This window comes from Artemia franciscana, chromosome 9, assembly GCF_032884065.1.
Source record: "Artemia franciscana chromosome 9, ASM3288406v1, whole genome shotgun sequence".
NCBI classification, from domain to species: Eukaryota; Metazoa; Arthropoda; class Branchiopoda; order Anostraca; family Artemiidae; genus Artemia; species Artemia franciscana.
The window spans coordinates 26,135,315-26,162,327 of NC_088871.1; the positions used below are offsets into that span (position 1 = coordinate 26,135,315).

A 27,013-nucleotide genomic window follows, 5' to 3' on the forward strand; every position below is an offset into this window, starting at 1 on the left:
CTTAAACAATCTCCTGATGCATAATCCTCCTCTCTGAATTGGTAGCACGCCTCTGTGATAATTTCTCCAGTCCACCATCCCCTATGTGTTATTCAGTGATTCAAGGTATTCGAGCCAGGTGTCAGCTCCAAGCATTTGCTCTGTTGTGGAAGGGTTAGAAGATCCTCGTACTAGTTATCAGAATTTGTTCTTTGTTACAAAATTTTTATAAATTTCTAAGCTCCTGACTTAATCTTGTTCCCTTTTCTTACTTCAAAGTGTTTGTTTGTATTACCTCCGCTCTCAAAATACCAGAAGAGCAGATGCCTTGTTACGATTTTTAGCTTTCTTAGTGCTTCCACCACTTCCATTTTTTCTGCACAATCATTATCAAATATCACTTCTTCTTCTTATAAGCAAACATCTAAACGCCCAGAAATTTTCATATTTGGTTAGAAATTAAACAGTTCGATTTCTTTTGTTTGACTTGGAAATTAAAACACAGTAGAGTGTCATTTTCCTTTTTATATCTTCACAGATTTGAAAAAATTGGTTAATGATTGGTTCAAATACTAAAGTGGGGTAACACTAAAGAAATTATCAAAACAGAACAGTCTTTTTGTTAAAAGAGTTGAAAGAAGTGACAATAAAGAAGGAGTTTTTAATACCAAAGATGAGTAAAACATTTTTATAATTCATAAAAAATAATAGAATCAAGAAGATAATACGGATAGACGAATACAGATAATGAGAAATGAAGTGGAAAAGAGTTTTGAAAAACATTGATGTTTTACGTGGAAACACATTTTGGAACTGCTGCTGACCATTTTGCATTTTTCAAACATCTCAGACCATTGGTGGCACCCTGAAGCTTAAGTCCTGGTGCACAGTCAAAGTAAATTACTTCACCAATGCTATAATAAAATTTCACACTCGATATGGTACCACCAATTGTTGTACCAGGATACGTACAAGCCATCACACCTAAAAGAATTAATTCTTTTAATCACACATATAGCCATCACACCTATATGACTACAAATACCTAAGGGAGAGTTATAGAAATTTATAATTTTGCTCCTTTTAAGTCCCCCTCTACGCCCAACTATCTGTAGAAGAAAAACAATAAAATTCTTTTTGATGAATTGCTCCCGCAATTTTACTTTGATACTACTCATTTTACAAAACAAATGTTTAAGAGGAAATGCAATTTCATCATTTGAGCTTCCAAGCAAGAAAGCTATTTTTCACTTTTTTTTCATTAAGTTCAAAAGATTTATAGCCTCTAAATGACGATAAAGAATTATTTTCTAGAATAATTATTAAAGAATTAGCTGGTTAACTATAAAATTAAATAAAATAAAAAATTTTGAGCAAAAGAATTCAAGGAAACTTGACCAGTTGGCGCAAAATATCGAATCATTTGTAAAACCATTTTTGTGACTGTCTTTAAGCAACTCTAAATCGAATTGCCAATGATTACAACATCAAAAATAAATGTTAATTCAGATGAACTAAAAAAGGTGTTTAAACAAAGTAAAGACAACAGAGAATAACTACAAGAGGATAGGGCATGTGTTGATTTCTGTGTAACTGTAGACCTCCTTTTCAAGCCATGTACACTCTTTGTAATCCCCCTTACGAAATTTACTCCCGTCCCCTAAAATTTGAAAAAGAACAGTAAAAATTATTAATTGAATAATGAGGTAGTTACTAAATTGTTATCCCGACGTGTGTTGGTCAGCTTCAAAAATATAAAGAAGTTAGATATGAATAGGACTTAAGTTCACTTAGAAGAAATTAAAACATAAATACAGAAGAAACTAATTATTTTTAATTTCTGAAATCCTTTGGTTTTAATATAATAATAATAATAAAAGCATGACAAGAATTTTTGTTGCCACTTAATTACCAAGATTTAGTTTTATATATCTTTTGAAAAAGATAAAAACTTAAAACGAACAGAAATTGCTCCGTATATGAAATGGGTTGTCCCCTCCGCAATCCCTCACTCTTTACGCTAAAGCTTTTAATGGTTTTAAAAAGTAGAATTGTGGCAAAGAGTCAAACTTTAGCGTAAAGAGCGAGGGATTGCGGAGGGGACAACCCATTTCATATACGGAGCCATTTCTGTTCGTTTTAAGTTTTAATGTCACTCCTTATTTTCAGCTAAAAAAATTATTTTTTTTTATTTAATTTCTGAGGTTTTGGCTCTCCGCACATAAATTATTAAAATGAAATTTGTATATTAATTCTTTTTTTTGGCTAAATGGCTTTCTCTTAGTTTTGATCAGACGATTTTGAGAAATAAAGGGTGGAGAAGGAGGCCTAGTTGCCCTCCAATTTTTCGGTTACTTAAAAGGGCAACTAGAACTTTTAATTTTTAACGAACTTTTTTATTAGTAACAAATATACGTAACTTAAGAATTAACTTGCGTAACAAACTTTCATAACCTTATATTTTTATTATGTGTACGAGGGGGTTTGTACCCTCGTTAATACCTCGCTCTTTACACTAAATCGTAAGTTTTGTCCCAATTCTTTAAGAATGACCCCTGAATCAGAAAGGCCGTAGAATAAATAGTTGAAATTACTAAAAATACTTTAGCATAAAGAGCAAGGTATTTATCTCCTCCTAAATACCTCGCTCTTTATGCAAAAGTAATTTTAGAACCCCTCATATGCGTAATAATCTCTGTTCGTTTTAAGTTTCAATGCTACTTCTTCCTTTCATTAGAAAAAACGTTTTCATGTTTATTTTTCATGGTTTTCTTATAGTAATGCTAGAGAATCCTGTGCCCTTTTCATTGAATTTTTATTCCCCCATGACAGATTCCTCCAAGGAAAGATCCTCCAACATAGCCCCCTCTCCTCAGCCCCACCCCCAAACAAAATAAAATCCCCCTGATAACGTCTGTACACTTCCCAATAACCATTACTATATGTAAACACTGGTCAAAGTTTGTAACTTGCAGCCCCTTCCCCAGGGATTGTGGGGGAGTAAGTCATCCCCAAAGACATAGTCATTAGTGTTTTCGACTATGCTGAACAAAATGGCTATCTCAAAATTTTGATCCGTTGGCTTTGGGAAAAAATGAGCGTGGGAGGGGGCCAAGATGCCCTCCAATTTTTTTGGTCACTTAAAAAGGGCACTAGAACTTTTTATTTCCGTTAGAATTAGCCCTCTTGCGACATTCTAGGACCACGTGGTCGATACGATGACCCCTGGGAAAAAAAAACCAACAAACAAATAAACACGCACCCGTGATTTGTCTTCTGGCAAAAAATACAAAATTCCACATTTTTATAGATAGGAGCTTGAAACTTCTACAGTAGGGTTCTTTGATACGCTGAATCTAATGGTGGCATTTTCGTTAAGTATTATTTTAAAACTATCTTAGAATTTCTATATATTTTGGAGCAGACGTCCTACTAACCAAAACCTAGTAATGGATTAGAAGTATGGGACATTCTACATTTCTACTTTTTAAAGCCACGCTAGCTTCAAAACTCTGTCCAAACGACTTTACTATGCTTAACTCAGTAAAAACTGTACACAGGCAATAGCAGTTAATTCGAGATAAAATTTTCTAAGTTTTGGTAAAAGTTTAGAACTGGGGCTGTTGAGAGGGAAACATTAACAAAACAATTCTTACTCCATAATATGCAAAAGTTGTAGCTAACACATTTTGAGTGTCGTTTCACTGTGCTTTAACCCCCCCCCCCCTAATGCTCCAATATCTAACCCAGTTTATTCAAAATGTGTTGATTACAATTATTCTGCTTATTCTGAAGTAAGAATTGTTTTCTTAATAAACTTCCTTCTCAACAGCCCCGAGTCCTGGCTTATACTTAAATTTTAATATGATAAAGTTAAAAAGAAAGATTTATTTTTATGAACTGAAATTCTAAATTGACAATCAAAGGCTTTTCAAAAGGGAAATTAAACAAACCGGGACTTCGCCGGCTATGGTTGGTTCTAATCGGCGCAAACTCACATTTCGGGGTAGGGCCGGACCATCTCCCTGTTTCTTGGCAAGTTATTAAGGGCTGCCCTTCCATCATGAAACCACGATGACACTGGAATTGCAAAACATCACCAGCTCTATAGCCTCCAGTCGTCGGAATGTAACCATTTTCAGGGGGCTCAGGGGGCTCACACATAACTTCTAGAAAGTAAAAAGGAAATTTTTAGAGGCAAATATGCTAATTGGAGAGATAAATTATTCAGAAGAGAAAAACCATTTTCCTCACTTTAGTACAAAACACAAGAAAAGGAATTTGAAAGAATGCCAAAAATGTCTCCTCAAAAGAACGAAGATGAAAGGTCATATCGTAAAGATTTCCAGGGTATTACTACTTATGTTGCTTATGTTATTATCATTTTAATTGTTTATCACTTAGAATTGTACTGTAAAAAAAAGAGTGGTTCTGCAGATTATCCTCAGATGAAACTAACATATCATGGAGAAGGATAATTCCTTAGGCTTAAATAGACCTTATATTTGGTCATTATATTTTACATAGTATCATATTTATCATCATATTCAGTCATCATATTTAGGTATTTGAAAACACAGTAGTGTTGTAAGAAATGGCTGCGACATTTTTTGTGTATTTTTTTCAATGTTTTAGTGAAGATAACATCGCAAAATGAGCTGTTTATTACTTTTATTAAGTATAGTATTTGAAAACTCGAATCCACATTTTTTTTCATTAATGTGATAAATTTTAAAGCGAAATTGCTCATAATAAAAATTCGTCAAAATAGCACACAGAAGCGAATAGTCTAAAAATTACACGATCTCGCCGTTTAACTGAATCATTTCGTGATAGAAGTACCCCTGCCCCTCCCTCCATTTCTACTTACATCCCTAATTTCATATATTCTGGGATTCTGACCAGCATTTAAAAGATGAAATAATGGGAACAGCTTTGATTTTAATTGGGATGGGAGGGGGAAAGGACAGGCATTCCTAATTTTAATTTGACGGAGCGAGGGAGGGAAGATCTTGAAGGCATATTAATTTAGATGTTTCATGAACATCACTCAATTTATTTACTTGAAATTTACAGTAGTTTTTGGAAGATTGACTTCGTTTTTCCGTGGAATAAGAGGGGATTTCCAACGAATTTCAGAGCAATGAACTGAAAAATTAAGCGCAAGGCTAAGAAGTGACATAGAAACCCAAATTAAAGGGGCAAATTGTCTTCCAAGTAAATCATTTAGATGACAATAGAAAAAGATATTTGTAAATTTACGATAGCAAAACTTTTATGGAGACCTTTTACAGACTAAATATGTTATACAGATTATCTATATAAAAACTGAACTGAGAAATAGTTGAACTGTGAGACAAATTTGTAAATAACCATCAACGTTGATATTTTTCATATATTCTCTTTGAAACATAAAAACATAATCCTGAGCCCTATCCTCCATGCCTAAAAATATTCAAAGGAGACTCCGATACTATTATCTTCATACTCTGTTACCTTTAATACACAATAGATAAAGAAAAAACCGAAAACTTTGCCAGGCTGTTGGTGAATTTCAGTTGGAAATCCGGACGTCTCTTGAACACTAAAGGTTATCAATTCCGACTCTAATAAGACACTAATTCTTAAAGACTCTGGATTTGTTTGCAGTATTTATCGTGTGATTTGTTGGCCTCTTCGTAGCTATATTTTCTAATATCAAGCATCCGTATGCTGGTTGAAGAACCAAAAGTTATTTTAACCCAAAATTAGCTTCATTTTCACTTTAGAACTCTTTCGCAGCACTTATAATATATTCATTGTTTTATAATTTTAAAGGAAAACCTAAGAACTAGTCAAACTATTTTGTGTCCTTTGTATAAATATCCTCTTATTTCGTTTCAATTATAGTATATTTTCAAGTGAATTTGACTTTTGGGTCTTTTAAGACATATAGTTAATTTATGCTTTAAGATATTAAAGACATAAATATTAAGTTCATAAAATTATTAGTGTTTAATATTTAGCCACAAAACATTGGCCAATTTCCTTGACGACAATAAATCCATGTAAAAATTAGACACGGATAACAACTTAGGTCAAACCTCTTAGAATAGTGTCTATGCTATACATAGATAGTATTTTTGTTGCTGATGCGAATTTTAGAAAATATGAGCATGGCGTTGACATATGTAGTTTATCTTGAGAACACTTTTAGACCTGGGCTAGAACTCGAATCTAAATTTTTTAGAATACATACTGTCAACAAAGAATCTGGCCGATGCTTTGTCTTCAAAGAATTACTCGTATTTAGATATCAGTACGATCATAAAGCAATGGCAATTTCTTATAGTGGGTTTATGCAGGGACAGATCCAGATGGGTCCCCAAAGATTTTTCTCGCACCCTTATTCGTTTTTTTAAATATACTTGTCAATTTGGTCAATTATTGGCTTCACTGTCACATCCTCCCTTCCCCTACCAAGATTTTGATCTAGATCTGCCTTAGGAATTATGTAAAAAATTAGTCTGGGTGGAAGCCCAGATTAAACCTTTTCAAATAGTTCCTATATCAGTAATTGATAATATTTTGGTTGGGAAACTGATTAGCCTATAGAGAAGACATAATCGAGTTATGTAAATATTGCAAAAAAAAATGAGAATGATTACCTTCACATTTAGGCCCTGGGTGAGACCATTTACCATTATCTTTGCATGCCACTTCGGCTGGTCCTTTTAGGTTGTAGCCTGGAGGACATGAAAAATAGGCTCGGCCACCAACTTCGTTGCTTACAACTGAGATTTTAAGAACGCGATCTGTATCATCTGATAACTTAGGACACTGAATACCTAGTGAATCATGAAACGAATCATTACCTGATTAATTCACTAAAAGGCACAGATTCTTAACAGGGGCGTCGTTATTTTTTTATGGGGGGATGGAGAAAGTTGCCCCCCAATAACATAGAGAAAAAATTATTATATATCCCATGGCCTTTGACTATTCGGATGTGGATTCCTCTTGCCTCCCCCAATAAAAATGCTGGAGATTCGCCCCTGATTCTTACTGAAGTCAGAAAAATTTATAGATCTCAAGTTTCAAGGTCAAGCAATACTACTAATCTAGCAAAATTATTCTATTAGGCTAAAATTTTAAGACTAAGTTTCGTTTTCAAACAAAGAAGTTGCGTCAAAAACAATAACAGTCTTTGAAACTTTTGGAAATAAATTCAACAATTAAAAATGTTTAAATACTATTTCAAAAAATAATGAATTGAAATTTAACTAATTGATGGATATCGATAAAGATAATACAAATAATAAATATATAACTAAAATGGCCTAAGTATATGCATAATTAATACTCGCATATACAATTAACCAGGTAATTCCATAAAACTGCAAATTCTCTCCCATATAAGAACAATTAAGCAAATAAGAACAATTTAATATTTGAAAATGAGAATAGTAGGATTGACGTACTCCACAGGAGATCGTTTCAATTCATCTTGGACTTATGAAATTTTAGCGACTAGATTGTAACTGCTTCTTTGAGATTGACAAGATGAACGCTCATCTAAGGAGAAAAAGTAAATACAAAAATTAGTTTTCTTTTGTGTTTTGACCCCCTCCCCTTTTCCTCTCCTTATTATCAGGTCTTTGCTAATTTTTTAAAATTAAATATTTGGCCTGTTTGGATTATAATTTTTAACATTAGTTCGGTTTTCAACGTCAACCTTAACGTACAAAGGAAAACAAAAATGAATTATTATTGTTTGAATTGATTAATTGCAACCTTAAACAACCATCTATACCATAAAAATCAAAAATAAAAGAGAATTTAATCCTAATGAAAAAGAATTCCTCGTGCAGTTATGTGGCTATCGGCAGTAGGGGCTGTCAAAAAAGGAGAAAGATACGTGGGTGAAAAATCACCAAAAATTGAGCTAAACATTGGTTTGTTGGTTTACCCTGTTCGTTTACTAGAATATGATTTCGTAGACAACACTGCCTTTCTATTTATAATTAAAACGAAACGAAAATATATAAAATGGGGGAATAATTTTTCAACAAGATGTGAGTTTTTCTTTAGTTTTGTGTAGGCTTTTGATTTTTTTTTTATAGTTTTGTTCTTCTTTGCACTTTCCTTCATATTTTATTTACTATAGGCTAGTTAATTTGCCCTTTTTTTTTCCTCGTTGATAGACGTTTCTGGATGCTTAGTCAAAATATTGGAAATATTCTTATCGAAAAGTTATAACCGTTTTTTTTCTATAATTTCTTTTCACTTATTAGTCTGTTGATTGTGGCGTATGATGTAACAAAGTTTATGGTGTAGAAAGCAGAAAAATCCTCTTAGTTGATTTTAGCAAATTAAGTATCCCTCTAGGTCGAATTTCTTATTTAGTATAAGAGGGGAAAGAATAATGATGATTAAAGATACTTCGTAGGAGATAGTTTGAGCCAGTGTATAGTACTGGAGCTAATGCATGATTTTTATACCCTGGCTCTTATGTACACGTATTGTTATGGGTGCCTTCTAGACTGTTTTACAGGAAGGTTTCGGGAAAGGTCCGACGTTCATTGGCACGGAACTCGGACAAGTGGAAATATTTAGGCTCCTCGCCTCGTTTCAGTAAGACTGCTTTTTCAGTTATTTATGGAGGTAGTAAACTATGGAATAAGCTTATTCTAACTACCAAGGAATTACCCATTAGTTAATTTAAATCTGAGCTACGTGAGGGGCTGCTTGGTAAGTATACCTTCGAAACAGATTGAGATTTATGGAATTAAAATTGACAATAAGTGTCTATAGTTTTTTTTTTGCTACGGGGCTATGATATTATGTTGTTCTATTGTGTATGAATTAATTACGGATGTTTTTTTTTCGGTACACGGTTTCACCCTTATTATTATTTTTTTCATTTCTTTTTCTATATATATATGTATATATATATATATATATATATATATATATATATATATATATATATATATATATATATATATATATATATATATATATATATATATATATATATATATATATATATATATATATATATATATATATATATATATATATATATGTATTATATATATATATATATATATATATATATATATATATATATATATATATATATCTATATATATAAAAATAAGTTGTCTGTCTGTCTGTGGGTCTGTGGATCTGTGGATCAGGTGACGTCATGTTTCGGCTGACGTCATGAAATTAGTTGCCGTCATTTTTGTTATGACGATGCTTAGTATATTGTAAAACACATTAATTTGGTTAATAATATACCATTTAAAACACCAAAATGAACATGCTGGAGTAGTCACTCGGTGAGAGAGGGTGTCAGAACGGAGAATGAAGGTCCCAGGTTCAAATCCTGGTTAGGCTAAAAAAGGTAAAAAACTAAAAACTAAAAAAAAAACTGAAAAAACTAAAAAAAGGCAAAAACTACAAAAAAAACTAAAAACTAATAAAAAAATAAAAAAGCCGAAAAACTAAAAAAACTAAAGAAACTAAAAAAAGGAAAAAACTTAAAAAACTAAAAACTAAAAAAAACTAAAAAAAAGGAAAAAAGAAAAATAGAAGAGAAAAAGAATACTAATAAAATTAAAAATAAAAATAAAAAAAATTAAAAAAGATAAAAAGCTAAAAAAAGGTAAAAACCAATAAAAACTAAAAAGAAAAAAAGGTAAAAAACTAAAAAAAAAATTCATCTAAAAAACTAAAAAAAACTAAAAAACGTAAAAACTAAAAGAACTAAAAAAGTAAAAAAAAAACTAAAAAAAGGAAAAAACTGAAAAATAAGCGGGATATAAAACAGGGGGATATAAATGACGACCGGGACACCGGGACATAAGGAATATATATGAATCAGAAAATACAACTCATGTTTCCAAATGACGTCGTTTGGAGCCCAAATTGAAAATCCAGATCAATTTATGTCTACTTTCAAAGTAAAAGGGCAAATTTATCATAGAGCAGGGTCTCTTCTACCATTCTCAGGCGAGAATCATAAATTTTTACAATTGTACTTCATCAGTGATAGAAATTCTGAATTGAATGCACGTTGCGAAATTTCTCCCAACATTGAAAGGACAATCGTTTCCCAATTACAACATCTTTTCCACGAAAATAATAATTTAGTGCGTCTGTTCAAAACAGCCATCGATTTGATGCCTACTTATACGCATAAAATTGTTATTTCCGCTGACAAAACGCCTCCTGGCCAACATGTGCGTAGATACAATGCTCCAACTATCGACGAAGTGGCCATCGTTATGGTCGGTGATCAGTTTTTACCTCGAGATATTATTCTCAGGGTTTCCACCACACGTGCTACAACTAAAAATAGGCCTACCAATAATACTTTTAAGAAATATAAACCCACCAAAGCTTTGCTATGGCACTCGACCTGCCGTAAAAAAAACAATGGAAAACCTAATAGAGGCCACAATCTTGACAGGGCCTTTTGAGGGTGAGGCTGTTCTTATTCCTCGCATTCCCAAGATTCCAACGGATCTGCCTTTTCAATTTAAAAGATTGCAATTCCCAATTCGATTAGCATTTGCAATCACCATTAACAAAGCTCAAGGTCAATCATTAGAAAAATGTGGTATAGATCTTAATACTGATTGTTTTTCCCATTGACAATTGTACGTTGCATGTTCGAGGGTCGGTAAACCTGACAATCTATTTATATGCAGCGACAATTGGACAGCGAAGAATGTTGTATATTCGCAAGTTTTACGCAGTTAATTTGTATTTTATCTATCTATCTATCTATCTATCTATATAAAAACGAGTTGTATGTATGCATGTTTGTTTGTTTGTAAAAAGAGCGTTTGCATATGATGTCATTCTCGCACCCAAAAATATAGACGTCCACGAAATCAACAATATTGTTTTGAACAAGATTCGAGACCAGGCAGTCCTTTACAAGTCAGTTGACACAGTTTTGGAACCAAATGAAGCGGTTAATTATCCATCTGAATTTTTAAATTCCATAGATCCTTCAGGGTTTCCACCACACGTGCTACAACTAAAAATAGGCGTACCAATAATACTTTTAAGAAATATCAACCCACCAAAGCTTTGCAATGGCACGCGACTTGCCTTAAAAAAAAACAATGGAAAACCTAATAGAGGCCACAATCTTGACAGGGCCTTATGAGGGTGAGGCTGTTTTTATTCCTCGCATTCCCATGATTCCAACGGATCTGCTTTTTCAATTTAAAAGATTGCAATTCCCAATTCGATTAGTATTTGCAATCACCATTAACAAAGCTCAAGGTCAATCATTAGAAAAATGTGGTATAGATCTTAATCCTGATTGTTTTTCCCATGGACAATTGTACGTTGCATGTTCGAGGGTCGGTAAACCTGACAATGTATTTATATGCAGCGACAATTGGACAGCGAAGAATGTTGTTTATTCGCAAGTTTTACGCAGTTAATTTGTATTGTATCTATCTATATAAAAACGAGTTATGTGGATGCATGTTTGTTTGTTTGTAAAAAGAGCGTTTGTATATGACGTCATTATTAGTACATACGGCTTTGCATATGCACAGACAATGGGAAAGCCAAGAATGTTGTTTATTCGCAATTTTTGCGTAGTTTGAAACACATATATAAATCTATCTATATTCACAGGTGGGACACAGGGACACAACTACAATGGCGCATAACTAATATGGCGCGTAACGACTTACGCGCGCGGGGGGGCTTGGGGGGGGGCGCGAAGCGCCCCACCAACTAGGTGTCGGGGTGGCGCGAAGCGCCACCCCAACAGCTAGTATATATATATATATATAAATAAGTTGTCTGTGTGTCTGTCGAGTGACGTCATGTTTGTGTGTCGACTGACGTCATGTTTTCGACTGACGAAATTACAGACCGGGACATCGGGACACAAATGACGACCGGGACACCGGCATATAGGGAATATAAATGACGACACTCAAAGAGAAAGCGACCGGGACACAAGGAATGTTCGATTAGCAATCACCATCAACAAAGCACCGGGACATAAATGACGACCGCGACACAGAGAGTATAAATGACGACCAGGACATAAGTAAAAAAAAAAACTAAAAAAACTAAAAAAAAGGTAAAAACTACAAAAAAACTAAAAAAAAAACAACAACTAAAAACTAATAAAAAAAACTAAAAAAGCTAAAAAACTAAAAAACTAAAAAATAAAAAAAATAAAAAAAGAAAAAAAAGAAAAATAAAGGAGAAAAACAAAACTAAAAAAACGAATGTATATACAGACCGGGACACCGGGATACAAATGACGACCGGGACACAGGGAATATAAATGACGACCGGGACACAGGGACACAACTACAACGGGGGCGGCGGGGGGCACAGGGGGATATATAAATGACGACGGGGACACAGGGAATGTTCGATTAGCAATCACCATCAACAAAGCTCAAGGGCAATCATTAGAATCATGAGGTATAACTAAAAAAATTAAAAAAAGGTAAAAAACTAAAAACCAAAACAAAGACAAATTCAAAAACGAATGTATATACAGACCGGGACACTGGGACACAAATGACGACCGGAACACCGGGACACAAGGAATATAAATGACGCCCGGGACACTCAAAGAGAAATCACAGACTGGGACACCGGGATACAAATGACGACCGGGACACAGGGAATATAAATGACGACCGGGACACAGGGACACAACTACAAAGGGGACGCCGGGGGGCACAGGGGGATATATAAATGACGACGGTGACACAGGGAATGGTCGATTAGCAATCACCATCAACAAAGCTCAAGGAAAATCATTAGGATCATGAGGTATAGATCTGAATACGGATTGTTTTCCCATGGACCATTATATGTTCTATGTTCAAGAGTCGGTAAATCTGACAATCTATTTATATGCACAGACAATGGGACAGCAAAGAATGTTGTATATTCGCAAGTTTTACGTTGTTAAAAACATATATATATATATATATATATATATATATATATATATATATATATATATATATATATATATATATATATATATATATATATATATCTATCTATATTCACAGGTGGGACATAGGGACACAACTACAATGGCGCGTAACGACTTACGCACGCGGGGGGCTTGGGGGGCGCGAAGCGCCCCCACCAACTAGGTGTTGGGGTGGCGCGAAGCGCCACCCCAACAGCTAGTATATATATATGATAAATTGCTATTACTACTATTACTACAAATATTATTCTTGCATGTAGGCTATTATTTCCTTTGGGCTAACAAAAAAAAACAACAAAAGAAAGCTTTTCTTACGGAAGCAAAGAGTGAAGATAAACATTAAAACGAACAAAATTATTGCTTCGCAGACAACACAAAAATATCTGCAAAACCAGCTTCAATATACTGATTAGTGATGTTTTTTCATATTTGGAGAATTTCAAAACAGCCGCTTTGCTGAAAACATAAGACCAATCTCCCAAAAACAGGATGTTCATTTAGGAGCATAAAAATCCATGAGTAGCCTACAGAAAATTAAAGCTAACTTATCAAACAGTTCGTGGCAACGAACTGTAGTAAGGAGCGACCCGGCTCAATAGTAACCAAAACTCTAAAAAATGAAAAAACGCCCCGCTCTTTACGCTAAAGTTTTTTACTGTTTTAAAAAGAAGAATTGAGAGATAGAGTCAAATTTTAGCGTAAAGAGCGGGGCGTTGATGAGGAAGCAGCCTCTTTCATATACGAAGTAATTTCTGTTCGTTTTAAGTTTTAATGTCGCTCCTTACTTTCAGTTAAAAAAAACTTGTTTTTTTATTTAATAATTATCTATATCGACCATGATATCAATATAATTTTAGTTACAATAGTAATGCTCCAAAGAAAGCTCAAGCAAGCACAGTTTTCAGTAAAGTGTTTGTTTTCTAGAATCCTACAGTTATTCCAAGAGTCAGTTTATTTGAGCTAGTTTTGTAGATGTATCTTTCATTATTTACGACGCAATCATTTAGTCTATATTTATATAATAAGAACTTGGTTTTTGAAATTAATTTTTACTCGTTTCTAATTTTTTGAAATAATGTATAAAGAACAAACTGTAAAAAACGTTTGACTTAGCCTTAACGATTCCCTAACTTGGGTGATGAAACTAAAAAAAAATGCTTAAGAAATTTTTAAGGTCATTATGCATATATTTTATTCTTATGGCCCTTAAATTTCCACTCAAGATATGTGCAAATATGTAACATAAATAAAGAGCCCAAGAGGTGCGTTTTCATCAATATATTTGAGAGTTTGAACATAAGAAATTTAGCTATTTTCATAAAAGTAAACAAATAACGTTTTATACATTTATTTTTTTTAAAGCCTGATTTTTCAGTTTTCACATAATAAGTGATTAGAAGGTGGAGTATATAGGAAAAGGAATTGTATACATCCAATTTAAGCTGTTCGACCATGGAGAGGACAGCAGTAACTTTGTTATACTTTCCAGTATCTCAGGTCTAGAAATGACACCAAAAATTGTCATATGCCTGAATGGTGTTTTCACAAAAAGTTACCGAGACGAATTTATAAGAGCCAGCAGCTTTTAATTAAGTTATTAAACATACCTCTGCTATCTACAGCTTCTGCGCGCCTATCCCCTCACCACCGTCTTATCCGTTTTTTTCATTGACTTTGTGTATGTATTTGTTTTTCTCTTTGTGTTTTTTGAATTTCATTTTTTGTGTGTATCTAATGTTCATTTTTTTTTCATAGTTCGTTATTTTGTGTGTTTATTTAATTTTTTGTTTTAACGTAAAAAATTTCTATTGTCATTACTTTTCATTTTTTGTATGTTTTGCTTTTTTTGTGCGTATTTAATTGTTTGTACTCCACATTTTAATACTTTTATAGTGTTGTTGTGGCTAAGAAATAAATTATTATTATTATTATTAATAGATACATAATGCCAAAAGCTATAGCTATATATCTTGTTTTATCACTATCTGTTTGTTAGTCTGCTTAATATTTCATCGAAGTTCTGTAAAAACACTCACATTCATACATTTTATGCTCGCCTTACTCATGCTCAAAGCTTTTAATCCTTATAGGTCTCAAATTCAAACTGATGATAACACGTCATAGTAAAAGAAAACCCATTTCGCCATGTTAGGCCTAATGTTAGAAATCTATTTACCCAAAAACTTTATACTTTAGGACTACAGAAGATGACAAGCCAATTGACAGTGAATCCTCTTTCGGCAAAGTTTCTGTTTTGTGGCACAAAACGGCAGAACACACCTCATTGCTGGGTTTATTGCTGTGTGCACATGTAAATATTATTTGTACAAGCTTCCCAGGGAGCTCATTCGATTGGAAATGGAAAATTCTAGTAACCTTTTTCGATTAAAATGCGAATAAACACAACCAGACCCACGCTTAAACCCTGTTTAGCGGCCCTCCCCTGAATACAGCAGTAGTATGTCCATAATACGTTAAAGCATTGCAAAAAGCACTTCGCCCTTATTAATACCATACTACGTTAAAGGACTGCGCAAAACATTGCAGCCCTTAGTAATTCGATAGTACGTTAAAGCAGAGCACTCTCTTATGGCTGTTATGGATTAAAGTAGAGCATCCTTTCTAAGGGCATCAGAACTTTAACTCGCGTGGATAAAGTAAACCAGTTTAAACCTGCATAAATATATCTTAAGAAAAAAAAATTCAGGAAGTCATGTTAATCAGGAATCCTTTTTAATTTGGAGTTAAACAATAAATAAAGCACACTCACAAAGTACCAAGGATAGTGAACATAAAACCTGATTGCTTTGGGACAAGGGAGGGGGTAGAGTTTTCAAAAATATGGTTGGTCCTTTTATGGCACCCTAGTATTGGCACTCTGCTTGACCCCTGTTATATTGAGTTTGCTGATTTGTTGTTTTCTATTGGTTTTTGAAGCCTTAATGCCTAGATATAGCACTATGCCAAACGCCGAGCTTGCTGATTTTGTTGTTTTGTAATAGTTTTTGCAATTATTTCGGTAACATTGCAATTTAAAAATTTTTATGAAAAAAACTACGACAGAAAAAAACTTTTTACTTCATTAGATTCAGAGATTTTCAATCTATTAGATTTCCCCAGTTACTTCCAGTTTAACTGTCTCTCAGTCACCCACCTCCTCCTAGTTCCTAGATATAGCCTTATACCAAACACTATGATTTGTTGATTAAACATTTTTCTGAAGGAAAAAAAAGATAAAAAACTTCATACTTATTAGATTCAGATAATTAAAATTTATTAGATTTTCAGAGTTACTTCCAGTTTAACTGCTTCTCAGTCACCCACTACATCCTAATTCCTAGACATAGCCCTAAGCCAAGCACTGAGTTTACTGATTTGCTGATAATTGAATTTATTTGGGAGTCATCTATGATAACTAGATTATTAAATGTTCCATCTAAGGGTTAAAAATTGGTCTCAACATAAACAACTTAAATAAAGCGTTTTGTTGAGTCAAATTTATTTTTATATAACAAGGCATTGGAAATACGTCTTATTATAGGATGCCATTTGAGACATGAAGGCATATATTTTTCTCAAAACTGAAACCTAAGCCTCTTAAAACATTCTAACAAAATAAATAAAGTCGAATATAGTTTAAGCAACGTTAGGATAACTAAGACGTATGTGAAATCCAATTAGCACATGCTTATAATTAAACCAATGCAGTTTGAGACATGTGTAGCCTACTGGTTTTTGCACTTATTTCGATAGCAGTGCAGTTTATTTACTTTCCTGAAGGAAATACAATGGTAGAAAGAAACTGCTTACTTCATTAGAATTTGAGAATTTCGATTTATTAGATTTTCAAAATTACTTCCAGTTTACCTGCCTCTCACTCATCCACCACCTCCTAGTTCTTAGATATAGCCCTATTAATAACACTAAGGTTTGCTGAGTAAACATTTTTGTGAAGAAAACACAATAGTAAAAAACAACTTCTTACTTCATTATATTAAGAGAATTTCAATTAATTAGATTTAAAGAGTTACTTCCAGTTTAACTGCCTATCAGCCACCCAGCTCCTCTTAGGTCCTAAATATAGCCCTATGTCAAAGACTGAGTTTGCTGATTTGTTGTTTTGTACTATTTCTTTGCACTAATTTTGGTAAAAAGGCGATTTAAACATTTTCCAGGAGCAAATAAAATGATATAAAAACTTCTTACTTCATTAGATTCAGAGAATTCCAATTGATTAAATTTTCAGTTACCTCCAGTTTAACTGCATCTGACTCACCCAGCACCTCGTATTTGTTAAATATAGCCCTACGCAAGACACTGAGTTTGTGGATTTGTGTTTTGTACTGGTTTTTGCACTTATTTTGGTAACAGTGCAGTTTAACCATTTTTCTGTAGAAATCACAATGATATAAAAATTCTTAATTCGTTAGATTCAGATACGACTACATAATTGTCAGCCACGTTTTGTATTTTGCTTGATTCTTACGCTATATCTAAGAGAAGGTAGAAATTTTCTTATGATATTTTTGAAAAACAAAATGAAAATAGTGATTTTAATCGAGTAATTCTTTTTAATTTGGAGTTAAACAATAAAAATAAAGCAAATTCATAAAGTACCGAGGACAGTGAACAGGAAACCAGATTGCCTGAATTGGTTGAAAGGAAAATTGTAAAAGTTTGTCAAAATAAAAAAAAAATCAGGAATTCACTTTAATTAGGGGTTTCTACTAGCTTGGAGTTAAACAATAAAAACAAAGCACACTCATCGTTTTTGCACTTATTTTGGTAACAGTGCAGTTTAATCAGTTTTCTGTAGAAATCACGATAGCTCAAAAACTTATAACGAATAGGGATCACTATGAATGACTAAATAATGCACAAAACAAAAAGAAATTACAATAAAAGATCAATTCAAACTTAAAAAGAACAGAAACGGATCATTTAAGCTAAGCCATCAAGCAGCATATTAAATGAAAGTGCATAATGAAAGTGACAACTATACACATCTCAGAAGTAAACAAACCCAAAACTACATATTTTCAAGAAATACAAAACAGGGATGCTGGCAAAATAACAAAACATAGCATTAAATATAGGAAATGGAAGATCACTTGAGTTGAACTTACTTTCACAATGAGGCGGCTTTGCACTCCAATTGCCAGAAGGAAGACACGTTAACTCAGAAGGGCCAATTAAACTATTGCCATTTGCACATGTAAAGTTAACTTTCGTTGCCATCTTATTCGCTGCAGTAGAAACTTTTAATCCACGCCTAAGATCCATTAAAGATTGACACTGAACCGCTGAAATGTAACGTAGCAAATGATTGCCACTTATTCTAGTAGAATGGAATTCAAAGTACAAATTTCTCCGTTTTTAAACAAGTAAAATATTATTAACACTTTTCCCTCAAAACAATTGAAAATAGTATACAATGAATATATATAACCAAGTGTATTCTAGTTATTTAGACATGGAAATTAAGGGCAAAACAAGGAAAAACTGTTTCTTTGCTATTTACTCAAAATCAAAAATCTTGGTGTGGTGACTAAGCTATAGTTACAGGTGATACTCAAATGGTATGGAGAAGAAGGTAAAGAGTAAAAATTAGTCTTAGACTTAGGCTAAAAAAATAATCTTAAGCTATAATCGTAGCCCTTGTGGAATAGAGTTACAAAAAATTGTTAACCTAGGTGACAACAAAAATTAGATTTATTAATTGAAATGGTAACTGTTAAAGCAAAACTTAGCAAAAAAATCAAGCAAATGCTTTATTACCCTGGATCAGCTACCGAAAATATGAAGGTAGTTAAAATTTTATAGTTGGAATATAGTTGGAAAATGAATGTGCATTGTCAATTTAATATACAAATGCTGATATTTATTCGTTAAATGTTAATAATAGTACAGGGGGTTTTGACCCCTACTCATGATAATTCCTGCTCGTTTTGAGTTTGAACCGGTTATTTATTGTAATTTCTGTTTGTTTTGGGTTTCATTTATTATCGAAGCTGATTTGCGGTAGTTTTACGCTTTGTAGTTTATTTGATTTAATTTTTGCTCATTTCGGTTTAGTGGAGTTCTTTATTTTTCCTTGAAAAACTTATTTTGTGGAAGACACTTTTTAATTAATTTCTATTCGTTTTACAATGACATCGTCTTTTCAGGAAAAAAAAATAGTTTAAATCTTTCAGTTTTTCTTTACAAAATTTAAAGTTTAGCCCGTTGTTTATATGCTGGAGAAAATTTTTCAACAATTTTTAAAAACATACAACCTTTTGAAAATCTGGACACAAATAGTAGTGTTGAATTTTGTTTTATACAACCTCTAGTTGACCTGTAAATAAACTTGATACCATTCGGAAAAAAAAAATTCATCTTTGCTCTTTGATAGCCTGTATACACATGCACTCTTTTGATATACTTAAATTTTAAGAGCAGAAGTAGTAACAGAAGTAACCCTCAAAGATTAAATATATTACCCTCAGTCGTTCTTGGGATACTGCTGAGATGCCTTATTGGCAATCCGCATACACATAATGATTTTGACTTAATCTTAAGCCCAAATTTAGTTTTTTAACATAATGGGCAAATTTCATAACTTTGGTCGACGCAATAACCCTAGAGATAGAGTTACAAGATCGTTCAGCTATGCTGAACAAAGTTGCTTCCTTAAATTTTGATTGGAAATGTTTGGAAAATTAAGAGCTAAAGAGGAGGCTGATTGCCCTCCAATCACTTTTGACTCTTGAAAAGGGCACTAGAGATTTGAATTTCCAATCAAATTAGCTCCTTTAAAATATCAATGATGCTACTTGCTATGATACAGCAGCTCTGCATGTCATTAGTTACAGTAACCGTAGAAATAGTATCAAAAGTATACACAGTGTCTTCTGAAAAGTTCAAAATCTGTCACAACTTACTCTGAAAAGTCTGACTTCATAATGTAAACCGTTATTGTGATACTGCTTTGTCACCGTATTGACAATCTGCATGATCATAGTTCGCTTTGATTTAGTTCAGCATCCGCCTAAATATTCCTTGAAAGCTTCATTCCAGTACCTTTAGCTTGTGCAGTAGGAACAGTTGTAGTAGAAGTGGTAGCATTAGTAGCAGTATGCTCATAGCACCTTTTTTTTAGCATCTCTTTCAACACAAGATGAAATATTTACCTTAATTCCATCAACCGGTCCTGAAGCATTGCTGATACGTCCTCTTGGCAACCTATGTGGGCGTAGTGTGTTTTGATTCATTTCAGTACAGTTAAAATATTGCCCAAAATTTTCGTTTTAATAACCATAAGTTAATTAGTAGTAGTAGTAGCGCCAACAGTTATAGTAGTAGAAGTTGGAGTAAAGTTAATAGTAGTAGTCTTATCTTTAGTTGCATTAGTAGTAACAGCAGTAATAATAATATTAGCAGTAGTAGTAGTCATAGGAATAGAAGGGGTGGTATTGTGATGCAAATATTGTCTGTTGGTTAGTTCAACATTACCCAAAAAAAGCGTTCTAAGTAATAATTTCACAGACGAAATTGTTCCTAAGATATTGTTTATTTGACCTTTTGATAACCAGCATACGGATGGCAGGTTGTCATCCGTACAACAGAAATTTTCAGAAATATTCTCTGAAAATTTCACCTTCGTACCCTTAGGTATAGTTGCAGCAGCAGTATAACTACTCAACTCAATACAATTAGGCATTGCGATGATATTGTCAACTTGCTCTTTTCACAACCTGTATATCCATATAATTTTAAAATTTTGATCTTAATTTTCTTAACCTTACAAGTAGTATCGGTAAAAGTAATAGTTGGAGCAATATTAATAGTAGTAGCAGAACTAGTAAATGTTCCAGCAGTAGTAGTATTAGTATTATTGTGAACACCAGTGCTGTCACTTACTTGAAGTACTTTTACTTGAAGCACTACTTAAGTAAAATTTTCCATTACTGATACATGAAAACATGACCCTTTAAATTTAGAGTAAACTCAGATGTAGCTCCATGCCCTATTTTTTATATGAAATAAGGTATTTGTTTTTGACGAAAAAAATTATAGTATGATTAACCCTTGGTTTAATTTTTGTTTAAAAGTTATATAACAAAGAAAATTGAAATTATTTCACAGTTCACTGATCGATAGTGAGCTAAAATCCCTTGTTTTGTGCTAAATGTTGCATACTGTAGTCCATATGGGCTTATATTTCTGATATTGGTGTTTAAGTTTTGTCATCTCATCAACTGAACCAGATTTCTACCATTTCATGATCTTCAGGACCATATTATTGGTAAAACTACTGAAGCTATGAATCTTTGCCCATCTAAATGTTGTCTGCAATAAACAAGTCTAGGGAATCAAACAGTTCGTGGTAACGAACTATAGTAAGGAGCGACCCGGCTCAATAGTAAACGTAACTCTAAAAAACGGAATTTTGATGCTAAAAGATACATAAAAAAAAAAAATCAGATTTTGATGCTGATTTTAAATATATAAGTTTCATCAAATTTAGTCTTTGTCATGAAAAGTTACGAGCCTAATAAAACTTGCCTCATTTTGGAAAATAGGGGGAAACACCCCCTAAAAGTCATAGAATCTTAACGAAAATCACACCATCGCATTCAACGCATCAGAGAACCCTATAGCAAAAATTTCAAGCTCCTATCTACAAAAATGTGGAATTTCGTATTTTTTGCCAGAAGACAGATCACGGGTGCGTGTTTATTTGTTTATTTGTTTTCTGTTTTTCCGGGGGTCATCGTATCGACCAAGTGGTCCTAGAATGTCGCAAGAGGGCTCATTCAAACGGAAATGAAAAGTTCTAGTGCTCTTTTTAAGTGACCAAAAAAATTCGAGGGCACCTAGGCCCCCTCCCACGCTATTTTTTTCCCGAAGTCAACGGATCAAAATTTTTAGATAGCCATTTTGTTCCGCATAGTCGAAAACCATAATAACTATGTCTTTGGGGATGACTTACTCCCCCACAGTCCCTGGGGGAGGGGCTGCAAGTTACAAACTTCGACCAGTGTTTACATACAGTAATGGTTATTGGGAAGTGTACAGACGTTTTCAGGGGGATTTTTTTCTTTTTTTTTGGGGGGGGGGGGTTGAGGGGAGGGGGCTTTGTGGGAGGATCTTTCCTTGGAGGAATAAGTCATGGGGGAAGAGAAATTCAATGAAAAGGGCGCGGGATTTTCTAGCATAACTATAAAAAAAAATGAAAAAATAAACATGAAATAGTTTTTTCAATTGAAAGTAAGGAGTAGCATTAAAACTTAAAACGAACAGAGATTATTACGCATATGAGGGGTTCTAAAATACCTTAGCATAAAGAGCGAAAGTATTTAGGAGAAGATAATGAACCTCGCTCTTTATGCTAAAGTATTTTTAGTAATTTGAACTATTTATTCTATAGCCTTTCTGATTCAGGGGTTATTCTTAAAGAATTGGGACAAAACTTAAGATTTAGTGTAAAGAGCGAGGTATTAACGAGGGGACAAACCTCCTCATATACATAATAAAAATATAAGAATATAAAAGTTTGTTACGTAAGTTAATTCTTAAGTTACGTATATTTTTTACTAATAAAAACGTTCGTTAAAAATTAAAAGTTCTAGTTGCCTTTTTATGTAACCGAAAAATTGGAGGGCAACAGGGCTCCTTCCCCACCCCTTCTTTCTCAAAATCGTCTGATCAAAACTAAGAGAAAGCCATTTAGCCCAAAAAAGAATTAATATGCAAATTTCATTTTAATAATTTATGTGCGGAGAGCCAAAATCAAACATGTATTAATTCAAAAACGTTCAGAAATTAAATAAAAAGAACTATTTTTTTAACTGAAAGTAAGGAGCGACATTAAAACTTAAAACGAACAGAAATTAATCCGTATATGAAATGGGTTGTCCCCTCCGCAATCCCTCGCTCTTTACGCTAAAGTTTGACTCTTTATCACAATTCTACTTTTTTAAACAATTAAAAACTTTAGCGTAAAGAGCGAGGGATTGCGGAGGGGACAACTCATTTCATATACGGAGTAATTTCTGTTCGTTTTAAGTTTTAATGTTGCTCCTTACTTTCAGTTAAAAAACTGTTTTTTTTTTTTATTTAATTCTAGCTGGATCCAATGCAGTGGTATTTTGTCAAATTTGTTCCAGCAAATTCAGGTATTCAGACGAATCTGACTTCAGATTTGTCACTCCATTCATAAGTTATAGGCCCTACTAAATTAAAGGAAAACTCAACTTTCTTAAGACTTAGAACCCTCTCCCCATCACCCTGTTTGATTTAGGGTTTGTGATACCAGAACTTGAACCAGATCTTAGGCATCTTTGGTTTAGTTTTCATTCGGATCCGTTACTTCATTTGCCAGTTATACTAAATTAAACAGAAAACTTAAATTTTTCAAGAATTAAAACCAACTCCCCTTTGTTAAATTTGAGCTAGGGTCTTTATCTCAAAACTTGAAATGTGTCATGGTCTTAGGCCTCTTTGGTTCAATTTTAATTCAGATCCATCACTTTAGTCGCAAGTTACTCTGAATTACGCGAAAACTGTTATTAGCAGGTAAAGCCCTCTCCCCCTGTTTTATTTGAGCTAGGGTCTTCATCTTTCAACTTAATGTGTCTCATGATCCTTGGCACCAAATCTGGCCATAAAAATTTTCATCCAAATCCAACCAGCGGTTCTCCCCCTAAGTGTGATTACACAGACGGACGGACGGATTTTGCAACGTCTTAGGTAGCCATGTTGGCTCATTGGATCCAAAAAAGGAAAACAATAGCATATCATCATCCAGGCATCATCACCTATTTGGATAGTGGGAAATATCCATCAAGATAGGTTTTTGAGATCTGTCTGTCTGTCCGCCCGTCTGTGCAATCGAGTATAGCGGGAGAACCGCTAATCGGATTTGTATGAAAATTGAACTATTTGGATTAAAATTGAGCTTAATTAGAGCGATGGGGATTTAAGTGTTAAAAAAATTTGAGTTTTTCATTTACTTCACTGTAACATGCAAATGGAGAGATTAATTTCGATGAGAATTGAATAAAGATGCCCAAGAGTATGATATGCATTGAGTTCTAGGATGGAGACCCAAGCTTAATTAGGAAGAGGGGGAGGAAAAAGTGCTAAAAAAGTTGAGTTTTTTGTTTGACTCAGTTTAACTAGGGAATGAAGTAATGGATCTCAATGAAAGTCAAGCCAAAGATGCCAAAACCATAAGACACACAATGTTTGGAGATGAAGACCCTAGCTTAATTAGGGGGAGGGGGCTTTAAGTGCTAAAAAAGTTGAGTTTTTCACTTACTTCAGTGTAACTTGCGAGAGATTGATGGATCTTAGTGAATAGTGAACCAAAGGTGCCTAAGACCGTGACAGGCATCACGTTTTGAGATGAAAACCCTAGCTCAAATAGAACGAGGGGGAGTGGGTTTTAAGTGCTGAAATCTTACGGTTTAATTTAGTATAGTTTGCAAATGGAGCAACGGATCCAAATAAAAGCTAGACCAAAGATGACTAGGATCAGGGCTCAAATCGAGCTCTGATATCAAGCCCTATCTAAAATAGGGTGAAGGGGGGGGGGTTCAAGTTTTAAGTAAGTCGAGTTTTCCTTCAGTTTAGTAGGGCCTACAACTTCTTCCACCCATGGCTTGCCCAAAGCCTGAAAATAGCCCTTTTCCAAAATGAGTCAAATTGAAGCAAACCTTCAACCAAATATTCCATCCCCAGAGAAAAATTACTTTGTATGACACTTGGTATTTACCAAGTGACATACAGTTATCGCAAATTCTGTCAGTCTGTCAATCCCAGTCTTGCTAGTTTAGGCACTTCCAGATAAGCTAGGACGATGAAATTTGGCAGGCGTATCAGGGACCAGAACAGGTTAAATTTGAAATAGTTGTTTCCCCGATTCAACCATCTGGGGGGAGTGGGAGGACAAACATTAGATCGGATCTTAATTAAATTTGATATTTAGAAGGATATCATGTCTCAGAGCTCTTATTTTAAATTCCTACCGGATCAGGTGACACTGGAGGGGGAAACCTAAAATCTTGGAAAATACTTAGAGTGGAGGGATTGGGATGAAAATTAGTGGGAAAAATAAACACAAGTCCTAGATACGTGATTGACATAAACAGAACGAATTCGCTCTCTTTTGCGGAGTTGGGGGGATGGTTAATTCTGAAAAATTAGAAAAAATGAGGTATTTTTAACCTACGAAGGAGTGATCAGATCTTCACGAATTTCATTGGATGAAATTTCATATTTATAAGGACCTCGTAACTGTGATCTCATGTTTTAAATCCCGACCGGATCTAGTGTCATTGGGGGGATTTGGGAGGGGGGATCGGAAATCTTGAAAATGCTTAGAGTGGAGTGATCAGGATGAAACTTGGTGGGAAGAATAAGCACAAGTCCTAGATACGTGATTGACATAAATGAAATGGATTCGATATCTTTTGGGGAGTTGGAGGGGGTGGTAATTTGGAATAATTATAAAAATTGAGGTATTTTAATTTAAGAGCGGGTGACCGTTCGTGAGGTATTTTTGAATTTGATATTAAGAAGGAACTCATGTCTCATATGTCTTATTTTAAACCCCGGCCAGTTCTGGTGACATTGGGGGAGAGTTGGAGGGTGAAACCGGAAATCTCGGAAAATGCTTAGAGTGGAGAGATCGAGATGAAACTTGGTGGGTAGAATAAGCCAATGTCGTAGATACGTGATTGACGAAACCGGACTGGATCCACTCTCTTTGGGGTAGTTAAGAGGGTCCAGTGCTTCGGTGAGTTTGCTACTTCTGGACATGCTAGGACAATGAAAATTGGTAGGCGTGTCAGGGACCTGCACAAATTGACTTGATAAAGTTGATTTCCCCGATTCAACCATCTGGGGGGGGGGCTGAAGGGAGATGAAAAAATAGAAAAATGAGGTATTTATAACTTGCGAGTGGGTGATCGGATCTTAATGAATTTTGATATTTAAAAGGACCTAGTGTCTCAGAGCTCTTATTTTAAATGCCGACCGGCATTACGCCTCTAATATTTCTTCTAAATTAATCTATTGATTCTTATAATTTTGCTAGAGCTCATGCTATATGAGCTCTTGGCTCTTCCGACCTCGTCACAAGTGCCATATGAGCTCTTAGCTCTTGTTTTATTCCTATTTTCTCAGAAATTTTTCGACTTAGTCTCATGGTTTTGCCACTTCATGGTGTGAAAACTGCTGCTAGAAATAGATAGGTTGCAACTTCTGCCGTATTGTCTTCTAGTATATTTAAATGTGTGCTTGCATCGTGCCTGCGTCCCCCTAAAAGTTATGTTTCTTATGGTAATATTGTTTGTCTTCTGTTGCATATGCAGAAGACGTTCTTCTTGTTGCCCGGACTCGCCGTGGATTGCTTTCCAATTTTACTATACTAACCAATGAACTATCTAAGTTTGGACTGTCAGTTAATGCGTCTAAATGCAAGTTTATTTGTTTTAATAGCCCTTATGCGGTCGCTCCATTCGTTGCTGGGACTGCAATTCTGCCATGTTCTTCTTTAGTTAGTTGGCTTGGTCTGTGTATCGGTCCAACACTTTCCACTGCCTTTTCATCCCTAGTGAATCAAGCCGTGAAAAACCTACGCGTCGTTTACGGAAAAATATCCCCAAACAAAAGCCGTTACAACCGCAACGGTTTGTGCATGATTTATAACGCTTATTGTGCCCCTGTGCTTTTGTTTTTTTCAGGCATGGTTCATCTATTTCGTAAGAAAAATCGCCATACGCTAAGTGCGGCTTATTTCAGATATTGCAAATTCCTCCTCTGGCTTCCTAGATGGCACCAAAACAGAAAATAATTGCTCGATTTGGTTTAATAGATATGCCTTCTTGGATTCGGTCTTCTAATGATGATTTATGTAAAAAGATTATCTACTTTTTCACGTTTACGACCCTTTGCAGACTTTTTTCCATATTGATACTGGTTAATTAGTCCATGTTGTCTTTTGTCAGTTTGATTTTCTTTTCTTGCTGTTTATCGTTTTTGTTTTTGTTTATTTAT

The 27,013-nt window shown here is 34.1% G+C and overlaps 1 protein-coding gene across 4 annotated transcripts in view; it reads right to left on the reverse strand.

Moving 5' to 3' along the window:
- Positions 1-620: 620 nt before the first annotated feature.
- The window catches only part of LOC136031204 (sushi, von Willebrand factor type A, EGF and pentraxin domain-containing protein 1-like), a 196,603-nt gene continuing 170,210 nt past the window's right edge, over positions 621-27,013 (reverse strand). For 3 of the 4 annotated variants that reach the window (XM_065710568.1, XM_065710569.1, XM_065710571.1), the window contains 4 exons: positions 18,094-18,270; positions 6,627-6,806; positions 3,933-4,148; positions 621-963 (listed from right to left, as the gene is read on the reverse strand). In XM_065710568.1, coding sequence (XP_065566640.1) covers positions 770-963; positions 3,933-4,148; positions 6,627-6,806; positions 18,094-18,270 — 767 coding nt within the window. In that variant the 3' untranslated portion in view covers positions 621-769. The remainder of the gene's footprint in view (positions 964-3,932; positions 4,149-6,626; positions 6,807-18,093; positions 18,271-27,013) is intronic. The other variant, XM_065710570.1, reaches the window with a different exon arrangement.